Source organism: Saccostrea cucullata, unplaced genomic scaffold (genome assembly GCF_032062105.1).
Source record: "Saccostrea cucullata isolate Sc308-1 unplaced genomic scaffold, CSIRO_AGI_Scuc_v1 ctg1783, whole genome shotgun sequence".
Classification (NCBI taxonomy): domain Eukaryota; kingdom Metazoa; phylum Mollusca; class Bivalvia; order Ostreida; family Ostreidae; genus Saccostrea; species Saccostrea cuccullata.
The window spans coordinates 86619-105644 of record NW_026928505.1 but is presented as its reverse complement, the minus strand read 5'-3'; the positions used below and the strand labels follow the sequence as shown (position 1 = coordinate 105644).

The 19026-nt window shown below is 34.7% G+C and overlaps 3 protein-coding genes across 4 annotated transcripts; all 3 read right to left on the bottom strand.

Moving 5' to 3' along the window:
- Positions 1 to 2985: 2985 nt before the first annotated feature.
- On the bottom strand, positions 2986 to 5569 carry LOC134277786 (serine/arginine repetitive matrix protein 1-like). Its single transcript, XM_062760094.1, has 2 exons — positions 3690 to 5569; positions 2986 to 3441 (listed from the first exon to the last, which is right to left on the bottom strand). The coding sequence occupies exons 1-2, from the start codon at positions 4878 to 4880 to the stop codon at positions 3229 to 3231; spliced, it is 1404 nt and encodes a 467-aa protein (XP_062616078.1). The 5' UTR covers positions 4881 to 5569; the 3' UTR covers positions 2986 to 3228.
- Positions 5570 to 8137: 2568 nt separating this feature from the next.
- On the bottom strand, positions 8138 to 13887 carry LOC134277804 (histone-lysine N-methyltransferase SETD1B-like). 2 transcript variants are annotated; one of them, XM_062760111.1, is made up of 2 exons: positions 8906 to 11042; positions 8138 to 8414 (listed from the first exon to the last, which is right to left on the bottom strand). In XM_062760111.1, the coding sequence occupies exons 1-2, from the start codon at positions 10481 to 10483 to the stop codon at positions 8193 to 8195; spliced, it is 1800 nt and encodes a 599-aa protein (XP_062616095.1). In that variant the 5' UTR covers positions 10484 to 11042; the 3' UTR covers positions 8138 to 8192. The 2 variants fall into 2 exon arrangements, with proteins under 2 accessions (XP_062616095.1, XP_062616096.1); XM_062760112.1 differs by lacking the exon at positions 8906 to 11042 and adding an exon at positions 12301 to 13887 and having other exon boundaries at positions 8143 to 8414.
- Positions 13888 to 15431: 1544 nt separating this feature from the next.
- On the bottom strand, positions 15432 to 17507 carry LOC134277794 (uncharacterized). Its single transcript, XM_062760101.1, has 2 exons — positions 16864 to 17507; positions 15432 to 15698 (listed from the first exon to the last, which is right to left on the bottom strand). The coding sequence occupies exons 1-2, from the start codon at positions 17485 to 17487 to the stop codon at positions 15432 to 15434; spliced, it is 891 nt and encodes a 296-aa protein (XP_062616085.1). The 5' UTR covers positions 17488 to 17507.
- Between the last annotated feature and the right edge of the window lie 1519 nt (positions 17508 to 19026).

Sequence of the window (19026 nt, the reverse complement as noted above, 5' to 3'; positions counted from 1 at the left end):
AGAAGTAAATAAAATGGGGAAGGGCTAAACCAAAAAAAGCCCCAATTTTCAATGTCTGTAATTTGTCTAATATCTTTACATTTGTCCCGTGTGTTTCGATTAAAATAAACAAACAAGTGCTTAATTGTTTCATACTTATGATATTTTAGGCTACATCAAGTACATGTAGTTTATTACTAAACAATGTCGCGTTTGTGTCATTGTACATGTTGGCCTATAATAAACTAGTGTACTGTATCAAACAACCACCTGTGGATTTCATGTTAATGAATTTATTTGTATATACAAGATTTTATTGCGCTCTTATTATATCCAGAAGGTCTCAGGTTCATCGAGACATCAAGAGGAAAATAGTGTACTTCTTTTTACCTTATATGGAGACAATAGCCAGGTTACTGTGTGAACTTGCCATAAATGTCTTCGTAGACAGTACATCTTTATTCATTGAAGGAGACAACCTGACTGTTTCACATTATGAACTGATATCTTGATCTTTACTAGCCAAGGCAATATAGATACATGTTCACGTAAAACCAGACATTTCCAAAATGAAGTGCGAGGGTAATCGCAGCTTTGAATAGCGCGACGACTACTATTATTTCACCTTGGGCTTAAAGCACAAAATATGTTACAGATTTTTTCTTCATATGAATTTCAAACTTTTTTTAGATCACAAACTATAAACCAGGGACAAGTTTTAGGAACTCTCCAGTATTAGAGAAGTTGCAATCTAGTCAATTTGCAGAGAGTAGTCTGATTTTCTTAAGGCGGTGGAAAGCCGCGGGGTTCAGTTTTAATTTTCTATAAACGGAATTATCAGATTATAAATAAAGTTTTTTTTAAATATCTTCTTCTCTGGATATTGGAAACAGTTTAATAAAAGTGTAATTTATAAGACTTCATTTACATACATGTATAGTTTTTAATTAGAAAGAAAATTTTAATGGCTGCTTGAGGACTTGTATTTTACCAATGCATGTCATTGAAACCTAGACAGCCACGCGTTGGAAACAATTTCAAAGTTTTTAAATACATTGTATTTTTGACAAGCAAAAGATTATCACCCGATGTCAATCTACATCATGTACAGTAAATTGTAACATTTGTTTTCCTTGTGTAAATATAATTTATCGCTGGAATTTGGGGGGGGGGGGGGGGGGTATACGTGTATAAACGAAATTACTCAAAGGTAGTGCCCCCCCCCCCACCCCACCCCTCCGGCCTGAGAACACGCCTAGGGTTTCAGGTAAAGGTGTTCGGAGGTGCATGGGGCTGGATATTCCCTGTCATTCAGAAAATTTTATTAATGGTCGAACTGTTGTCATTGTAGTGGGTTCTAATATATTGTGGTTGCATTTTCCCGAAAATCAAATACCGGTGTAAAACCATTGAAAGAAGCACAGGCACCTGACGTTACCTATTTTTCTTAAAAAAAAATATACCCGTACCTGATAATAAACCTATTTTATCAAAAGAAAAATAAGTAACGTCAGGTGCCTGCGGAATTAAGAGATTCATTTGGTTGAAAATTCGCCCAAGTTTAGACACAAGTTATGGTATATAGGGGCCTGGTTTCCTCTCCTTGTAAAAGTTTGGTTATAATGAAAATTCAAAATTGAACAATTGCATGAGAACAACGATATGCGTATTTTTTGTTACTGTTATATTGCATGCATTTCAATGAAGCTATTGACAAAACCAGAAGGCATTCATTTTCAATGCCCTCTTGAGAAATTATCACAGCAGGAATCCATTGTTTGTACGGGTATTTAACCTTGAAGGAATTTTAACTTGAAATTAATTCTGCAGCAATTGTTAACACTTACAAATAAATCTTGTGTTTGCTCAAGATTCAGCTTGATCCAGCAAGAATGTAATCATTTGGCAGGTTATACCGAGGTCAAAATTAATGTGTGAATTAAAGAATAAAATTATACCCGGTAACACACTGCAAAGTGAAGCGAAATATATGCATGCATGTACATTTATAAACGCACATACACATGTACATTAAATTTCCATATGCATTGCATTGTGTTGTCATAAATATATACATGTATGAAACACGTGTTTGCTTATTGATAGAAAAAATGTAAACGCTGGTGAAAATTAAAAATATATATTATTCAGAAAAAATGAACAGTTAAAAATATCAAGTACAATTGTACATTCATGATACATGCAAGTGTAAGAAAAACTTGGATTGCATACAAAATCTATATATAAATGCCTGTCAACAGGTAAAATAAACGACTAAGTTTGACTAGAAGTATATTACTATACTAGTTTAACTAATACAGACGACTCGACGAAAATTAAAGTCATGTACATTTGTATACTATAATATATACATATATTTATCCATTATCTATTGAGCAAGCCAAGGTGCCAGTTCAAAGCACGAGTAATTGTGAGGGAAAATCAGCAATGTTCACTTAAACAAATTCAAATACAGTGATTTCTAAACTTGCATATCTAGATCTTTAATCTAATAATTATGTTAGGTTAAACAGTTTGTAGTTTTTAAAAACAGTCTTTCCTTAGTACACACTACTATAATACATATTGGTAACGATAAATAACAGAACAACACGGTCCAAAGAATAACAAAACAACACCGTGGTCTCAGATGCCTGCCATGTAACCGTCTTTGGAGAAGAAAAATGATTGTCGTCAGCGCAATACTAATATTCAGCAAGTAACAAAGTGGTAAAACTGAGATATATGACTTTTGTATGGGGTTCTGAATCTGTTCTGAAAAGTCAGGGGAAAAAATGAACTACCCCGATATCTCGAATATATATACTTGCACTTCGTTGCTATTGAATGCGAGTTAAATCAAAGTTCGTATATTTTCATTTTCGTACTGCAATAGATTCATTAACAATACTATAGGACTACGAGGGGGAATGAAATTTTTTTTTTCCTAGATTGAAAAAAAGATATAATGTTCGATGTTTCCACATAGAAATCTAAAAAAAACCCATTAGGAATCCTACAAATTGAATGAAGTTGTTGCTGTCTTCTTGCGAACGTCAACTAAGGGAGTAAATGCAGCATTTCCAAAATGCAAAATCCACTAGTACATTTGTATCTATTTCAGTCAAGTCATTAAGTTAGATCAGTTCTACTAGTAAGGTTTCTTAAATCCTACTTGGCCCATGAAAGGCACACCGAATTATGCAATTAGCCCGAGCGCTAAGTTCGAGGGCAATGTGCGATCCTAGCTCAGGATTCGCTTGCCACTCTTCCTCTATATTTTGCCCAAGCTACGGGTGTCTTCTTTTTATCCTTGGTGTAGCGGTATTTTACAGACAGAAACTTGTTATTTGCGGCTTCTCTCTTGTGTTCGTATATCCTCAGTGGGACGTGATGGTTCCTGTAATGGTCGATCTTCATCCAGCCACCTCCGACACGGACGTACTGGTGTCGAGATTTCTTCTGTAAAAAAGTTTTTCTACAGGTCATTACAACGTTCAGAATGTCAATGATTATATCTAAATGCACCTTTTCTGTAAAGATACTGTTCTTGTTCTTGATTAATTTTGAATCTTGGTCTATTCTAACAATCATGAAAGTGCATTCATTGTACAAGTACTATAGTTTAAAGTTTCGCAAAGCAATCAAACAAGCCTTGCAAAGGCTCACTGCATGTTGATATTATATAACGAAATGTTAGATACACTTACCTTGTATATAACCGGAAGTGGAGGAGGCAGCTTCTGTTTTACAGGCACAGGTTCCGGTTCCGGTGTTTTTATTTTCGGTGGTGGAGGTTGGGGCTGCCTTTTCTTTTTCGGTTTTGGTGGAGGTGGGGTGGGAATGCGGGGAGGGGGTGTGGGAATGCGGGGAGGGGGTGTGGGCTCACGGGGTGGTGGTTTTTCCTTTTTAATTTTTGTCTGAGTACCGATGGTGCGACTCTCTTTTTCCGGAGGTTTCGGTACGACGTAGTTTGTCGTCATCTGTACGCCGACATTTCGTTTTTCCACGTCAGGAACATCATACTCGTCCACCCACCGATCTCCTTCCAGTTGCTTGACCGCTCGAGTTTCGTTGTTCTGCAGGCGGTATTCGCGGACAACCTGCTCTCTTTCGTCTTCGGTTGTTTCGGATGTTTCGTCTGCTTGAACAGGTTCATATTCATCCGCCATACCAGCGTGATAAGAACTTGGTCTCTCACGGCGAATGATGATCGGTTCGCCCCCATCTCGACCATTATACGAACTGGGTCGGCTTCTGGTGATTATTCGACGGACCACCCTACCCTCGCGCTCTGACGTCACAGGGCGTCTTACAACTACAACCCTCTTGGGCTCTTCTCGTTCGACGCGGCGTATCACACGCTGCATAACATGTCCATCATCGTAAGTCTTATGAACACCTTCCGCTTCACGAAGAATGATCCTTCTCCGGACAGGTTCGTCGGGTGAACTCGCCACAGTCCGGATTGTCCTTACGGCACGGACGGAGGAGGCCGATCCAGGTCTCCGTCCCGGCTTTCTTACGAGATTTACATTCTCATAATTCGAGGATTCAACTCCTTTACCCTGATATTTAGCTGAATCCGTTAAATGTTTCTTAAGGAGGTATTGTTTTGTTTCCATTGAGTTTTCTATGGGTTTCACATATTCTTTACGAGTGATTTTGTCTCTGGGGGGTCGTTCAATAATTGCACGTAAAACCTGGGGATTTCTCACAACTTTCCTTCGAATGACTCTATTTCGTTCATCAATAATGTTAGTACTTGCTGTCGTCTGTGTACACGTGCTGCAATATGACGTCACTGACTCCGAATCGGTTTCTGTCTCCGTGTCACTGGGTGTTCGAGGAAGAGTTCTTTTCATGACCGGACGGGAAACGTAAACCCGTTGCTCAGGCATTTTTATTTTATTCCTGTACACTTATGACAAAGTCAACACAAAATAATTCATAAATCAAAGCAACACACACAATATTAAGAATCCAGATATCAATCTACTCCAATGCGACATGACAAGACACCGGCTTCGCTTTCGCCATTTTTATTGTGATTGCGAATCACCCATGACGATGGATTTTTTTGTTTACCTCTCGGCTTTGTGTTGGAATAATTTTGTTTGCCGTTTAAATTTCTGTGACGGGAAACCCTTCTATAGTCACCTACACTTTATACTTATAATAAAGGCAGGTAAATATTCCCGAGCTTTAAATCCAAAAATATTAATTAATCCTTCGGAAGGTGAAAAACCAGTTTTGAAAGATTTAACACTGGAAATGCTGAATACACACGTTTTCTATTTCAAAATCCGTACAAATGTTTGAAGTATTAGTGTACTTTTTAATTGCAGACATTTTAAATCGAAATTATGGTCGCCATTTTTGATATTGATGTTGTCGTAGTAACGTGAAGCGGCTGGTGACACGTGACATGCTGTGATCGATGCTAGAGATGAATGAAACATACACCTGTAATTTACACCTGAGTGACATTATAAATGCCCATATTTTAAACCGTACATTTACCACATATACGGTATTTTATGCATGCTTGATTTTTATTCATCCCAGGATCTAATAAATAATCTGTGAAAAATTAAATATGAATGAAATAAAATTAAAGATGTTTATTTATTACAGAAGCATTAACACACATATTGGACTAATTTCTTAATTTATAATGCAAGAATTTTCTTTTTGAATTTAAGTTTTAACTTTGTTTACAATGAATAACATAAGTCCGTTTTCAGTTGAATAAAAGAGATTGATTCTACCTATACTTTTAAAATAATACTTGGTTTTTTTTCTTCCAAATTTTGCATTGATGGAAAAAAGTATGTACATGGCAGTATTGCAGAATTTTGATTATTCCATGCAGTCATTTAATGTGAAAAACAAAATATCAATTATTGAAACCTGTTATTTTTTCAGTTCGAACATATGAATCAAAAGACAAAAAGAGGCAGATACTTTACTGATTTCTTTATTAAAAAATTCATAAATTCAATTAAGTAACTGTCGATATTCAATTTCTTAATATCAATGGCATTTAAACCACCTTAATTTATGGTTATATAATTCAAAATAATTTTTTAAATGAATATGATTGTAATCTATCAGGCACTTCAAAATGTCAACGCTTTAGCATAATTAGACTCTATTTAAAAAAAACATCAGCAATTAGTCTAGATCTGTCCCCATGTTTCTGCAATTAAACTTAAGAAGTCTTAAATTGTTAAAAATCGAATACATTGGAATTTAAGAAAACATTATCCCAAACAGTGAAATTAATTCGAAGTAATACAAATAAGCAACAAAATTCCTATTTCATTAAATCTTTTGTTTAAAGGATATTGCTATAATAAAAAAAAATAATTATAATAAAATGTATTAAACTTTCATGTTTTTTTTTCTTTTCATTCATTACAATTAAGGATAAATAACACAAACAAACTTTTTTTCAGAAATCAGCATTATTTCTCATCGATTTACATTTAAATTGACAACCTGAATTATGTTTACCAAGTAGAGTGGGAGAATTTTATAAGATTTTGTCATAAAGTTAAAAAAATGTGCAATATTTTGTATGGAATTATATAGAAGGCAAAATAAAATCGTCATACAAACCACCCCTATAATCTAAGAAATAATGATGCAGAATTCAAAATTCCTTCTATTAGAACTACATCATATATGGAAAGTTTCTTCCCATCAACTATTAAATTATGGAATGATTTGCCTGATTATATCAAAATGCCCCTGGAATATCTTCATTTAAAAGTCTTTTAAATTCTTATAAAAAAAGGTAAAGAAATTTATCATTTTGGAATAAAAAACAATATAATAAATTGCCAATTGCGAAATAATGCAAGTAATTTAAAGGCAGACTTATATAACCAATTTTTATCAGAAACATCAATGTGTGAATAATTTCTATTGAAGATGCTCATCATTATTTTTTTGCTTGTCCAAAATATAACTCTCCAAGAAATGTACTTTTCCAAACAATTCAAAATATTTTGATTGTGATCAAACTCATGAACTTTGCAAAGTATATATAAATATTAATACTCAAATATTTGAAGCAGTACATGCTTTCATCGCAGCAACCACACGTTTTATTTGAATTGTAATGTATGTTACTCATGCCAACACTTTATAACCGGTACATGTATTTCATTGTAAATTTTTTTTTCTCTCTCTCTTTCTACTTTTTTTTTTCTCTTTTGTTTTTGTTCTTTTGTTTTTGCTACTATGTGTCTATTTATTTTTATATCTATATATTGTGTGTTCATTTTGACCTTGTAGGGAGAGGGCTAAAATAGGCTTTGCCTGCTGCCCAATCCCATTCACTTATGTGAATAAAATTTTGTATAAATAAAAAAAAAAAAAAAAAAAAATCTAAAATTTAAGCACCAAAGAAAAAACCTACGATTTATTTATATTTCAGGGATTTATTATTTATGTCATTACAAATCAAAATCAGTCAAAAAAAATATATAAACCCGCGCATCCATTTTTTGTTTGTGGTAAGTACCCTTAAACTCTTTCGAAGGACACATTGCGCATTGGCTTGGTATTTAGTGCTGTAGAAAATAGTAAAAAAAAAAAATAGTCATATAGTATAAAAAAAAAACACCAGGTATATCATAAATATCATAACTTTTAACTATAAATACTGAATCTGAATATAGATTAATGAATTACAGTGTATAATTGAATATTAAAATCCCATACCAATTTATGAGGTCATCTAAATTATGCATTATGTGATTAAATATCAAATAATTTTTTTAAAATCCCACCGATGCAATTAATATTTTTTGTCAACTTTGCAAAGAATATATAAGCATTCTAATTCTTGAAGAAATTATTCCTAAAGATAGGGGAAAACACTAGGAGAAAACGTTTTAAATGTTCCATTCAATAAATAATCTCTTTGAAAAAAATCAATTAATTAAAACAATTCTGAAGATTAAAAAAAATGATGATAAATAATAGATATATAGATATAGATTCTTTTATATATGTATAATATGCAATAATAATGAATTTTATGAATTCAATCAGAAAAGTCAGCTCAAAACAGCTATAAATGCAGATACCACAGGTACTACTAATGTAAACTACAGTATATCTTTTGACTATGATAACACACAAAAGTATTTCTTTCTATAAATTAGATTCAGTTCAGTAGAATAAGTTCAATGTTTATTTCAAGGGATAAAAGAAGCATATCGGATTTTGTCCGTTTGCTTCCGTTCTCTGTTCACTACCGGAGTTTTAGAGGCACTGTAATGGAATTGTGATCGAACAAACGGGATCCGGTCCGCTGTGGGTTGGAACTTCCGGTGTAGGGGGCGGTGCTGTATCCGGTGATGCTCTTCCTTCATCCACCCTCCACCCACGCGGATTACGACGTCCGGAGGCGGAGGTGGCTAAAAGTAGAAAAAAAACATATTATAAAATTGTCTAAGATATAAAAATTAAATAGTAAATAGAAATAATAAAATGAAATCTTACATGTATAATTTAATTTACAAGATATATATCAGGATGTATGGCATTTTTTATCCCGTATCTTTTGAAGGATCTCAACATAAACAAGTTTTTTTTTTTTTAAAATGACACCTTATAAAGTCAAACCGATCAAGAAGGCCTGTAGAGTTACCTTCCGTTGTATATACGTATCGACATTGCATACCATAATATTTTGTACATGGACATTCCTTAGTTCAGTTTGTTAACGGCAAAATGATGTTTACAAAGGTATATACCCCTAGATAAGTTCTTTTAAAAGTTGATTGTGAACTAAAGGGGAGGGGTTCTTATATACGATAAAACATTTTGTCCCTATAGTATGATCTATATTAAAAGTTTAGAGACCCTACATTCAAAATCGTTTACTTCAAGTGCATCTGTGCTGTACCTTTGGTTTACGAACACGTGGTTTTATTACGGGTTTCTCAACAAACTCGGCTGGAATAACGTCGGGCTCGGAGCCGATTTCTAAACAGTGTACGGAATCCTCTCTCGTCCTCGTGTTTCTCGGGGAATTTTCCGTCTGGGATTTAGATTCTGTGTATATAACTTCATCTTCCGGTTTATAAGGAAAATTACTGCTTTTAATAATTTCCAGTGGCGCTGGATTGCGTTTTCTTGCATAAACATATTCTTTTTCTTTTGTAAGACAAGGTGAAGGGTACAAAATCTCTAGACTTGTCTCGCTGTTCCTGGAGCAAAGCTTGCGCGTGTCATTTGTTGCTGGTTGAAGGTCCGAAGTCCATTCACTCTCAGGTTTGGTTTTTGGTTTTCGGAACAACTTGGAACTTTTATCTTCTCTTTCAGTCTGAATACCTATTGAAGACATTTCACTTTTTACGCGAAATGACGATTGCTCTCCTCCTAGATATTCGAAAGATGCGAGTTCGAAAGTTTCTTCTCTATTTCTGTTGTTTTCCTCTTTCTGATTTCGGCAATCTGATGATCTACTAGACATGCTTCGGGAAGAATAGCTCTTACATCTTCCTCCATAACTTCCTTTTGATTTTTCTCTTTCGTTTTGGAGTTTCTTGCGTTTTAATTCCTTATCTCCTGAATCCCTTTGTTTATTCCAGTCTTTGCTAGATGTTTTCCCCTCTCTGTTGTTGAACCAGTAAAGAACATTTCCATCAGAAGCAGTATCATAATATTTAGCATTGTCTTTTTGGCGAAGTCTTTCATTTACTTTTTGGATTCGATTGAATTCGGGGACGACCTTCTCCATCCGTTTTAGAGACCTGTAGCTTGTTGACCCTGAAATTTCATTTTCCTGACCCAAATATGGCGGAAGAGAGCACGTGACATTTTTGGACAATGGCAGTCTGCTATTCCAGAGACGTTCTATCATTTCACTCCCAGAGGGCGCATACAGCGGCGGAAGTTTGGTTTGAATTGCTACATCCCTGACAATGGCTTTCGGCCGTGATTCCTGAACTAGATACTTCGTACTCATTTGTACAGCCACCGTTCGAGTTTCTCTAGATTCATCATAGTACTCTTCAATATCAAACGAGAATCTCTCCGAGTCATCGCCATAAGTTTCAGTGGACTCGTAAGAGGATGCTGTAGAATACCTGTCGGAGGTACTAGTCTCTGATTTATTATCAAGATCCGATGTCTTTCTCTTTCGTATTCGAAACAATTCATGCTTCTGGTGATTGTAAACAAACGAGAAGTCCTTCTCCGACCGTTTCTGCCTTACCTTTTCTGTATAAGAACTCGACAGAATCCGAGGGTTATAAATAACTTTATTAACATTCTCTCTTGTCTGTGTTCCGACATCTCGAACTTTTGAGAAGTATCGATTTGGCTCGAGGATGTAGTGAGTTTTCATCTGTACCCCTACGTCACGTGACCCCGGTCCCGCGGATCCATACTGTTCCCTGTAGGCTCGTCTCTGGATCCGCTCCCCCACGGAATCTCCATAGGATTCCCCAGAAAAGTACCTCTCTTCCTCCGTCGACATGATACCGAGTTAAAGTCAAGTATTTCACATTTTATCTTTTAGTACCATTTGTTTCAGAATCGTGTATTTTAATGAAATTCCAGTGTCTGTGTCACCAGTTATATCTTTTTGATTTTATCACTTTTAAATATCCTTTTAGAAACACAGTTCCTTGACTCCAGACCGACAAAATACTTTGAAAATGTCTTGGAGATGACGTTTTTCATTGTTGTGATTGTTACACAACATTTTCAACTATAGAATCCAGGCATGATGCGGATGTCTTATTGTTGCTAGGGTAGTTCAGCACGGAAGTTATAAACATGTCGATATTCCCTGTGAAGATTTTTTATTTGCGACACAGATATTCCCAACACATAAGAGCCATTCAACCCTCTAGCTGAGGCGTTTAAAATGGAAATAATGTGACGATTTAACACCTATATATATTGAACATCGTATCCCACTCTATGAGGTGTAGACAGATTTTGATACAATCTTAGATAGGAGTTTATTGTATACCGTGTCAACTCTTCTATAGGGCAATTTGTTTAACATAATGCACAGAAACAAATCGATATCTGAACTAGCAAAAGATGCAATGCTTGATATATACACCTAGAGAGAGAGAGAGAGAGAGAGAGAGAGAGAGAGAGAGAGAGAGAGAGAGAGATTCAAATTTGAGGGTACAAAATATTTTTTCCCCAAAACTCAGTTGTTACATGTAGACTCCCAAGTCTATATTATGCCTTATGCCCTTATAAAGATGTTTTTATTGACCAAGGTATTAAATGAAATGTTTTCAAGAGGACACTTGTTTTGAACTTTGATAACACATTGAATTTTTAATGGTTTCCAGTCCTGTATCACTTTTATATTATTTTCTTTAACGTAATTAACATATTTTGTGTCTATTTCTAGCAAGAACATATAATATCCATGTAAGGAAATGACACAAGAGCCGATCTAAAGCTATACAGATCTACGAGATAATGTCTTTTGATTTAACGCTGCACAGTAAAAAATTAATTAGCCTTTTTTCAAATTCAATGCATACATTATGAAATAAAAATGCTTTTAAAAGATTGATTTTTTCTAAGAGCTTTGGACATTGTTCCATTATAAGACTATAGTACAGAATTGCCATAAGTCTGCGGTACAATAATTATATTTTTCTAACAGAAGACAAAAGTGTGAATTAACTTCTCAATACATGTTTATCAGATTACCTTATGAAATGATCAATGTATTGAATGATTGTCATTTTTTTTACTTATTGAAATATTTAAATTCACAAATTACAATTAAAATTCCTGAGTGTAATATTTACCCATCACATTAGCAGTGTATTATAAATTCTGAATAATGAAATTCTCTGATGCGTGTGGCTTTTTATAAAGGATGTTTGTAGAGATTTAAATATCCTTCAGCGATAAGATTAGTTCTATAGAATTCACATTATTCAATTAATTCGATGTTCGATCCCAATCACCATCTCTTGTATAGATTTCAAAGTCTTAAAAAAATTATGAGTCCTTGTAAATTCCTATGTCATTATACTTTGTCCAGATTAGCCTAATTCATTATTCCATTTATTCATCTAATGGATCATTTAGATTTACAAGTGAATATATATCTTTAAAGAGATACTAGTACATTTCACATGTACATGTGCATTCAATATTTACTCTCTTGACAAATTAATATCCAAATCTCTTCTCTTTTTCAGTAAAATTATCTAGATTTTTTTTAAAAAATGCAATGTAATGTAATTATGTTTCACTTAGAAATACATGTGATAGGAGAGAAATTAAAATTACCATAAAAAGTAAACGTACCGGAGGGGAACGGATGTACTTCCGTTTTGGACCAAAACTCTGGGGCGGAACCAATACCGGGGGTGGCGGTCGGAGGTCTATCTCTTGAACCAGGGGCGGTTCCGGTTTTCTTTCCACTTCCTGTGTAAGCATCGGGGGCGGATCTTGCTTCACCACCACTTCGATCTCATCGTCGGTGTTGGGTTGTCTTGGTGGCGGTTCCGCTTGGATGACCGCAGTTTTGTACCTGTCTTTTGGGAGCTTTGGTGGACGACCGGGTTCTGGAACCGTTTGTGTAACAGCATCATTGGTAAATATTTCCTCCTTTGGTTCCTCTGGGGGTGGCACGAAGTGAGTGATCATTTGTGTAGCGACATCCCGGGAACGCTGAGACTGATATTCACGCATGCGGTTTTGAAATCCTTGTTCGATGACTACTTTATCTGACCTGGTATCCGTTGAAACCGAATCATCACTTACAGTACTTTCTTGTACTGGAGCCCGGCGAACAACTTCTCTCACTTTTCTAACTTCGGCATATCCTGGTTCAACTACTCTTCTTACTGTTACATATTCTGGTTCAGCAGTATGCGCCCTGACTTCCTCGTGTTTAGTTTCAGGAGGTCTTCGGATAATTCTCCAGGACCCTGGTTCTCTAGAACGGAACTGCCTGGCTTCATATCCTTCAATAGAATCAGAGGATTGACCACGTCTTATGATGCGTCGCCGAATCGTTGGGGATCTTAGCTGGTCACGTGATGATACACTGTCTGTTATGGAGCACGTGCTGCACGTTTCCGAAGTATCCGTGTAGCTGCTGGGCGACTCACTGCGTGTGAAACTAGAAGTTCCTGTTTCTGATGAATAGGAGCTTGACAGAGACTGCGCAGGTCGGCGAATCACATATCGCACCGGACGTGACGTATATGTCGGGTTTGATATTGACCTTATCACTCTTCTCTCCCTAGATACTTCCGCCTCGGAGGAATACTTGGTTCTGTATGACGGTTGATAAAGCTGACGTTTTACGACTACTCTCTGCTCGCTGTCGACAGGTTTGCGTCTCTGGACTCTGTTCACCGTGTCCCTAGACTTTAAAATTTTTCCTTGGGAGTACGAAAACACAATTTCTCTCCGGCTTCTGACACTCCCAGAATCAGACATGTTTTTTTTTTCAAGTTCACAAAAATTGTATCTTAAACTAATCAAGAAAATTCTGTCATTGCAGAAGATTAAGTTTTAGACCACATTCAAACATAAAAGTTCTTTTATAGACGTATCCAAGTCGCACCAATTAAGAAACTGTTCAATGAAACGTTGAACCGTCCAGACCTATCAATTCATCTACCGGGTTGCCAGTTCAATAACGCAAGTTTTTCTAAAGGTCTTAGTAATTTAGTGGTTTAAGCGGCTTATACATCCATTGATTTTGTCGCGCATTAAGAAAACAGTAACTTTAATTTAGCTAGGTTTATGCCCCATTGTTTAAATATCCACACACGGGTGTCAGAATTAGAGGGCAGACACAGTATGTATAAAATAGCATTCCCGTCGTTTCATATTGACCTGATCGTGGTATATACAGGGTACTGGGTATTGTATTACTCGGCACCAGACCAACTCTGAGTGCGACAGAGCTACTCAAACATTAAATAACGATTACACTGTTTTTTAATAAAAGAAAACGGCGCTGAAAAAAGTGGAGAGTGAATAGGAAAATTGATCAGATGCATGAAATACAAATATCTTATCATTCACGGTTGTTCTTTAAAAAGAGTTAAGTAATATTGGTAATTACTGAGTGTATGGAGTTATATAATTTTTAACTAGAGGAGAAAGAAGTTTACTACAAAATTAAATAAATTATTATCTCTCTTCCTTTTTTTCTTTTCATTGTAAGCAATGAAATATATGTATATAGGGATAACAAACAGTATTCAACAGAAGTCCATCAAACAGTACAAAATTGGACCACTAAAACATCAGGGGAGGGATCAGGTGCTATGGAAGAGTGAACATCTCTTGCTGACTGGTCACACAACGCTTCTTTCGTCATGACCGGGAAGTAACGGAAAATCCATAGAAAAATTCAATGTGTGGAATGTGGGTCACGTTTAGTTTTTACTACCTACAGAACTGTACCGTTATGATTTGATATGGCCAAACGCTGAATATATACTTGTATTTCATGATCAGAGATAACTCTCGTTAGAAATTAGGAACTCTCTAGTACAGAGAAGATAACTTTTATCATCAGACAATGAGAATCAAGTATGCTAATAAATAAAGTATAAATCTCTGTAAACTTGTTTATTTTACTCTTTGAAACATGGTTTTCAATTTTTATGATAAAAGTTTGTATCATCTGTCTTTAAGGTGAGAAAAAGGATTAGGCAAGAATGAACAAGTCTTTCCTCTCCTATCAGACTATCTTACAGTTAAGTTAAACCTATGATAATTAAAGTTAATTTAGTTTAATATAAGAAATCCAGCATTGAGACACACTTAAAACTGTGGAAGAGATAAAATTAGATTTTGGATTTTGATTTTTTACCCTGTTTCATAGGTACATTTGTTGTATATAATTTTTCTCTGTTAGGTACCGAGAAGCTATCTGAGCTTTCCCACAAATCAATTTTTGAGCAAGTAGCTCAGACTAAATTTAGGAATAGTGTTTTTGATTATTGTTGCAACATCCGCTCGGTTACACGTCACACATAAAACAATCATGCCTCAGTTCCGCTACTTAGAATTTAGCTGCTATAAAGTTTTACTTATATTACAACAACGTACAAGAAAAAGAAAATTTGCTGAAAAATATATCAATAAAAATTTTATTTACAATGACGTTTTTAATATAACTTTCTTGAACATCCAGATGAAAAAGTCGAGTAACAAATTAATCTTTAACATTATTTACATCATATACGAATTATTATGAAGGTATAAATGCAAAATCTACACATTTCCATCGTCACAAGCCTTTAAAGTTTTAATTATATTACACAGGTTTTGCTTAAAAAATGTGTATTTACCATCTTTTAAATATAACTGTATTCCACAAAACAAATTAATCTTTGATATTATATACATCATACACGAATTATTATGAAGGTATAAATGCAATTAAGATCTACACATTTCTAGTGTTTTTACTTTCTAATTTTGTCCAGGAACCGCCTCGTACATGAAAATTCAGTAAAACGGTTGTTATTCATAACTGTTACAGAAGCATAATGTGATTTATTCACTTTTCTCATTTTACAACTTGGATGAAACAGAGAGGGGATGACGGGATATCTGTCTGCCGTAGGTTTACACTTTCGGTTGCTGGTGCAATGTTTCTGTTGATGGTAATTTTGTTCCATCCAACCACCGCCCACACGTACCAAAGCGTCATTTCCGGGTCTAATTCGATGCTGTGAAGTATGAATCATAATGTTACAATTATACAAACCATAGAAATTCATTCTTTTTTTTTCTTAAAGAATTTTTAAAGTTTAATACATATTTGTAATTCATTCAAGGACATAACTCTTAATTAGAAACAAGCAGACTCAAAGAAATCTGATGCTTGGCTTTCGGTGACTTAGCTGATGGGATACCGTTATTTATGGGATATTGTGTCAAAATATGATATCATATGCCAAAAAAATCACCAATTTTTGTAAAATTAATGGTAAAGCATGTAGGTCAAGGAAAAGAGTAAAAAATAAATTGTTATAAAAAATGTTTGTAAAAGTTAATGATCTTGCGGACAAAAATTCAAAGTTATTGCGAAAAAGCTTTTTTTAGCATAAAGGTGAAAGACAAGGTCACTGCATGACCCTATTGGCATTTAAAAGAACTTAATTAGTGGAGTATGCATACCAAATATGAAGTCTCTATCCGTAAGGTTAAAAAATAAAGTAATGTTTAAAAGTAGGTCAAACTTTAATGTCAAGGCTAAGGGGTAAAAAATCATGCAATATTTAGAAAGGTCTTTTCAAAGGAAATACATTTGTGCAATATGAAAGCCCTACCTTTTCTCTTTGAAAAATTAAAATTAAATTGCCAATTTAAAGTAATGCTTGCATTTTTAAAGAGTAGGTCAAACTTCAAGGTCATATGGGCAAAAATCATAGAATAATTCTAAAGGACTTGTCACAGGAAACACATTTGTGCAATAAGAAAGCCATACCTTTTCTCTTTCAAAAGTTATGGCCAATTCAAGGCAATGTCCACATTTTTAAAATACTCCAGTAAAAAAAGGTCAAATTTTAAAGTCAAGGTCACGTGGAAACGAAGACAGAAGAACGATATTAAAGCGGGGAGCAATAAAAGCTTAGTAACAAACAAAGATGTCGGCGAATTCAAAGAATAGTATAATTTCTTCTAACAAATATAAGATATTTAAAACACAAAGCATGTTTTTCATAACTCTAAACTGATTAAGATTTTTAATTCTTAAAAATTGCTGATTCTTCCCAAAAATATATTAATTGGTGCGAGACATCTGGGGCTTCTTTATGAAATGCTTAACCGACCAAAATCAGAAATAAATTGATGTCTTGAATCAAACATAAAACACTTAATATACTGTACCTGTCTAGCTCCTGGAAGTGGAGGAGTGGTTCTCATCTCTGGTCCACTATCAAAATCTGAACAAGGAACAACTTGTTCAAACTCTGGGGGCGGGGTTGGCTGTCGTTGTTCGACCTCCAGTGGTGGTACAGAATGCCTCTGTACCTCCTCACTTAGCCTCGGGATACCTCCAGCTGCTACCTCAATATCGTCATCATCCACAGGTTGGATTGGTGGGAAATCTGCAACAATGACCGCAGTTTTATACTTCTTACTTTTGATGTACTGAAATATAAACGTTTGTGTCTTAGCTTCTTTGACCTTTTCCTGAAAATGTGACGTCACACAATACGTTGTCATTTGAGTTGAGGCATTTCTAGAAAACATTGGATGTATTCGGCGCAAAGGGGCTTGAACAACTGGACATGTATTACCGTTGTCCAATTCGTCAGACGTTTGTCCATTGGTGCCAGGTGGTATTTTCTTAATAGTTGTGGATAGATAGTCTGATGGCACCCGATACGTTGTCATTTGTGTTGAAACATCTCTAGAAAACCTTGGGTGTAATGGGCGTGAAGGGGCTTGGACAACTGGATAAGCATGACCATTGCCCGTTTCGTCCGGTCTTTGTCCATTGGTGTCCATCGGTGTTTTCTTTACAGTTTTGGTTATAAACAATTATTTCTTCAATTTTCAAAAGGAATTCCAATAAGCTATTTATATTTGAAATTAATCTTTGCCTGTTCACTTAAGGCAGTTTGATGTAGTCATGAAAATAAGTGTAATATTCAGTCTTCTTTTAACAACACACTTTGTTTTGGATTTTTTGTTAAATCAATTTGTTGATCTTTTTTAAGAACTCACTTCAAGCCATGTATCCTATTTAAAATAAGAAATCAAGCATAAATGCCTTGTCAATCCATATTCACTAGAGATGTTGCTTTTGCCAAGTTTAGATTTAGAATTGCATGCACACATACACAACTTGAAGTGAAAACATGCGACGTTTCAAGCCGAATAATTTGGAAAATGAGATCCCAACAAAAATAGGAGGCAAAAATACCGGACCTGGTGCACACCGTATTCTCCTTTCTGAACTTTGAATCAATGCATGTATGCACTAAAACAAAGCATTCTAACGGTGCATTGAACTAAATAATGGTCACAGATAACAATTACGCAAAGATAAAAACCGCATTCAATATTGGGCATATTACGGAAAAGGCAAATACGACTTGAAGATTTAAAAAAGCCTTAGCTGAAAAGGTCGTTCTTTAGGATTATTTTATATTTAGGTTAATAGAACATACATTGTGATTCGCCTGTATGATATATCTTAATATTAATATTAACATTCATTATCACTTTAAAATCTTGCAATCTTCAATTTTAATATACTAGTAATTTGTTAAAGTTGTTAAATACTTGGTAAAATATATACTAGTAATTGTCTACGAATAAATAGGATTTTGATGACTTTTTACATGTAAATTCATATTTTATATATATCAATGATGAAAAACTAAATGTCCAGTTCTCATCTAATCAAAAAAAATATTATGCGCGGCCGCGGATTACTAAAATAAGTTATGTTTTCGTGAACTAAAAAAAAAACTCTCAGTTTTATTATTGATAAATATATCCGGTAATCAAAATCATTTTTCAGACATGGAAAACTATGCTTTAATCAAAATAGAATATAGAAACAACGAAAAGTAATCAGGCTCACCTCTATTAAAACAAAACAAATAAGGAATGACTTCGAAAAAATTTCGCAGATTCTAAATCGTAAACTGCCCCAGATTATGTAAAATCGTATAACATAGGTTAAAAAAGCTTCAACCCTTAAATGATATATATTTTGATTGCAGTTGTTACAAAAATATCTTTATTCCTTCTTCCAGAAAAAATCCGTATTTTATAAGGCTTGACGATACGTCTGACAAAGTTTTGAAATTTGGACGAAAAGAAAACTTCCGAAAAAGTACATCGTATAATTTGTGTTCAGAACTTAGTTGACTGATTATTAACATAATATGCATTTTAATGAAGGATACAAGATAGGCAAAACACCCCCCCCCCCACCCCCCAAAAACAAACAAACAAACAAACAAACAAAGTCTACAAACTTTTCAAAATTTTCCGAAGTGGGTTACATTCCAAGAGAAAAAAAATATTGATTGT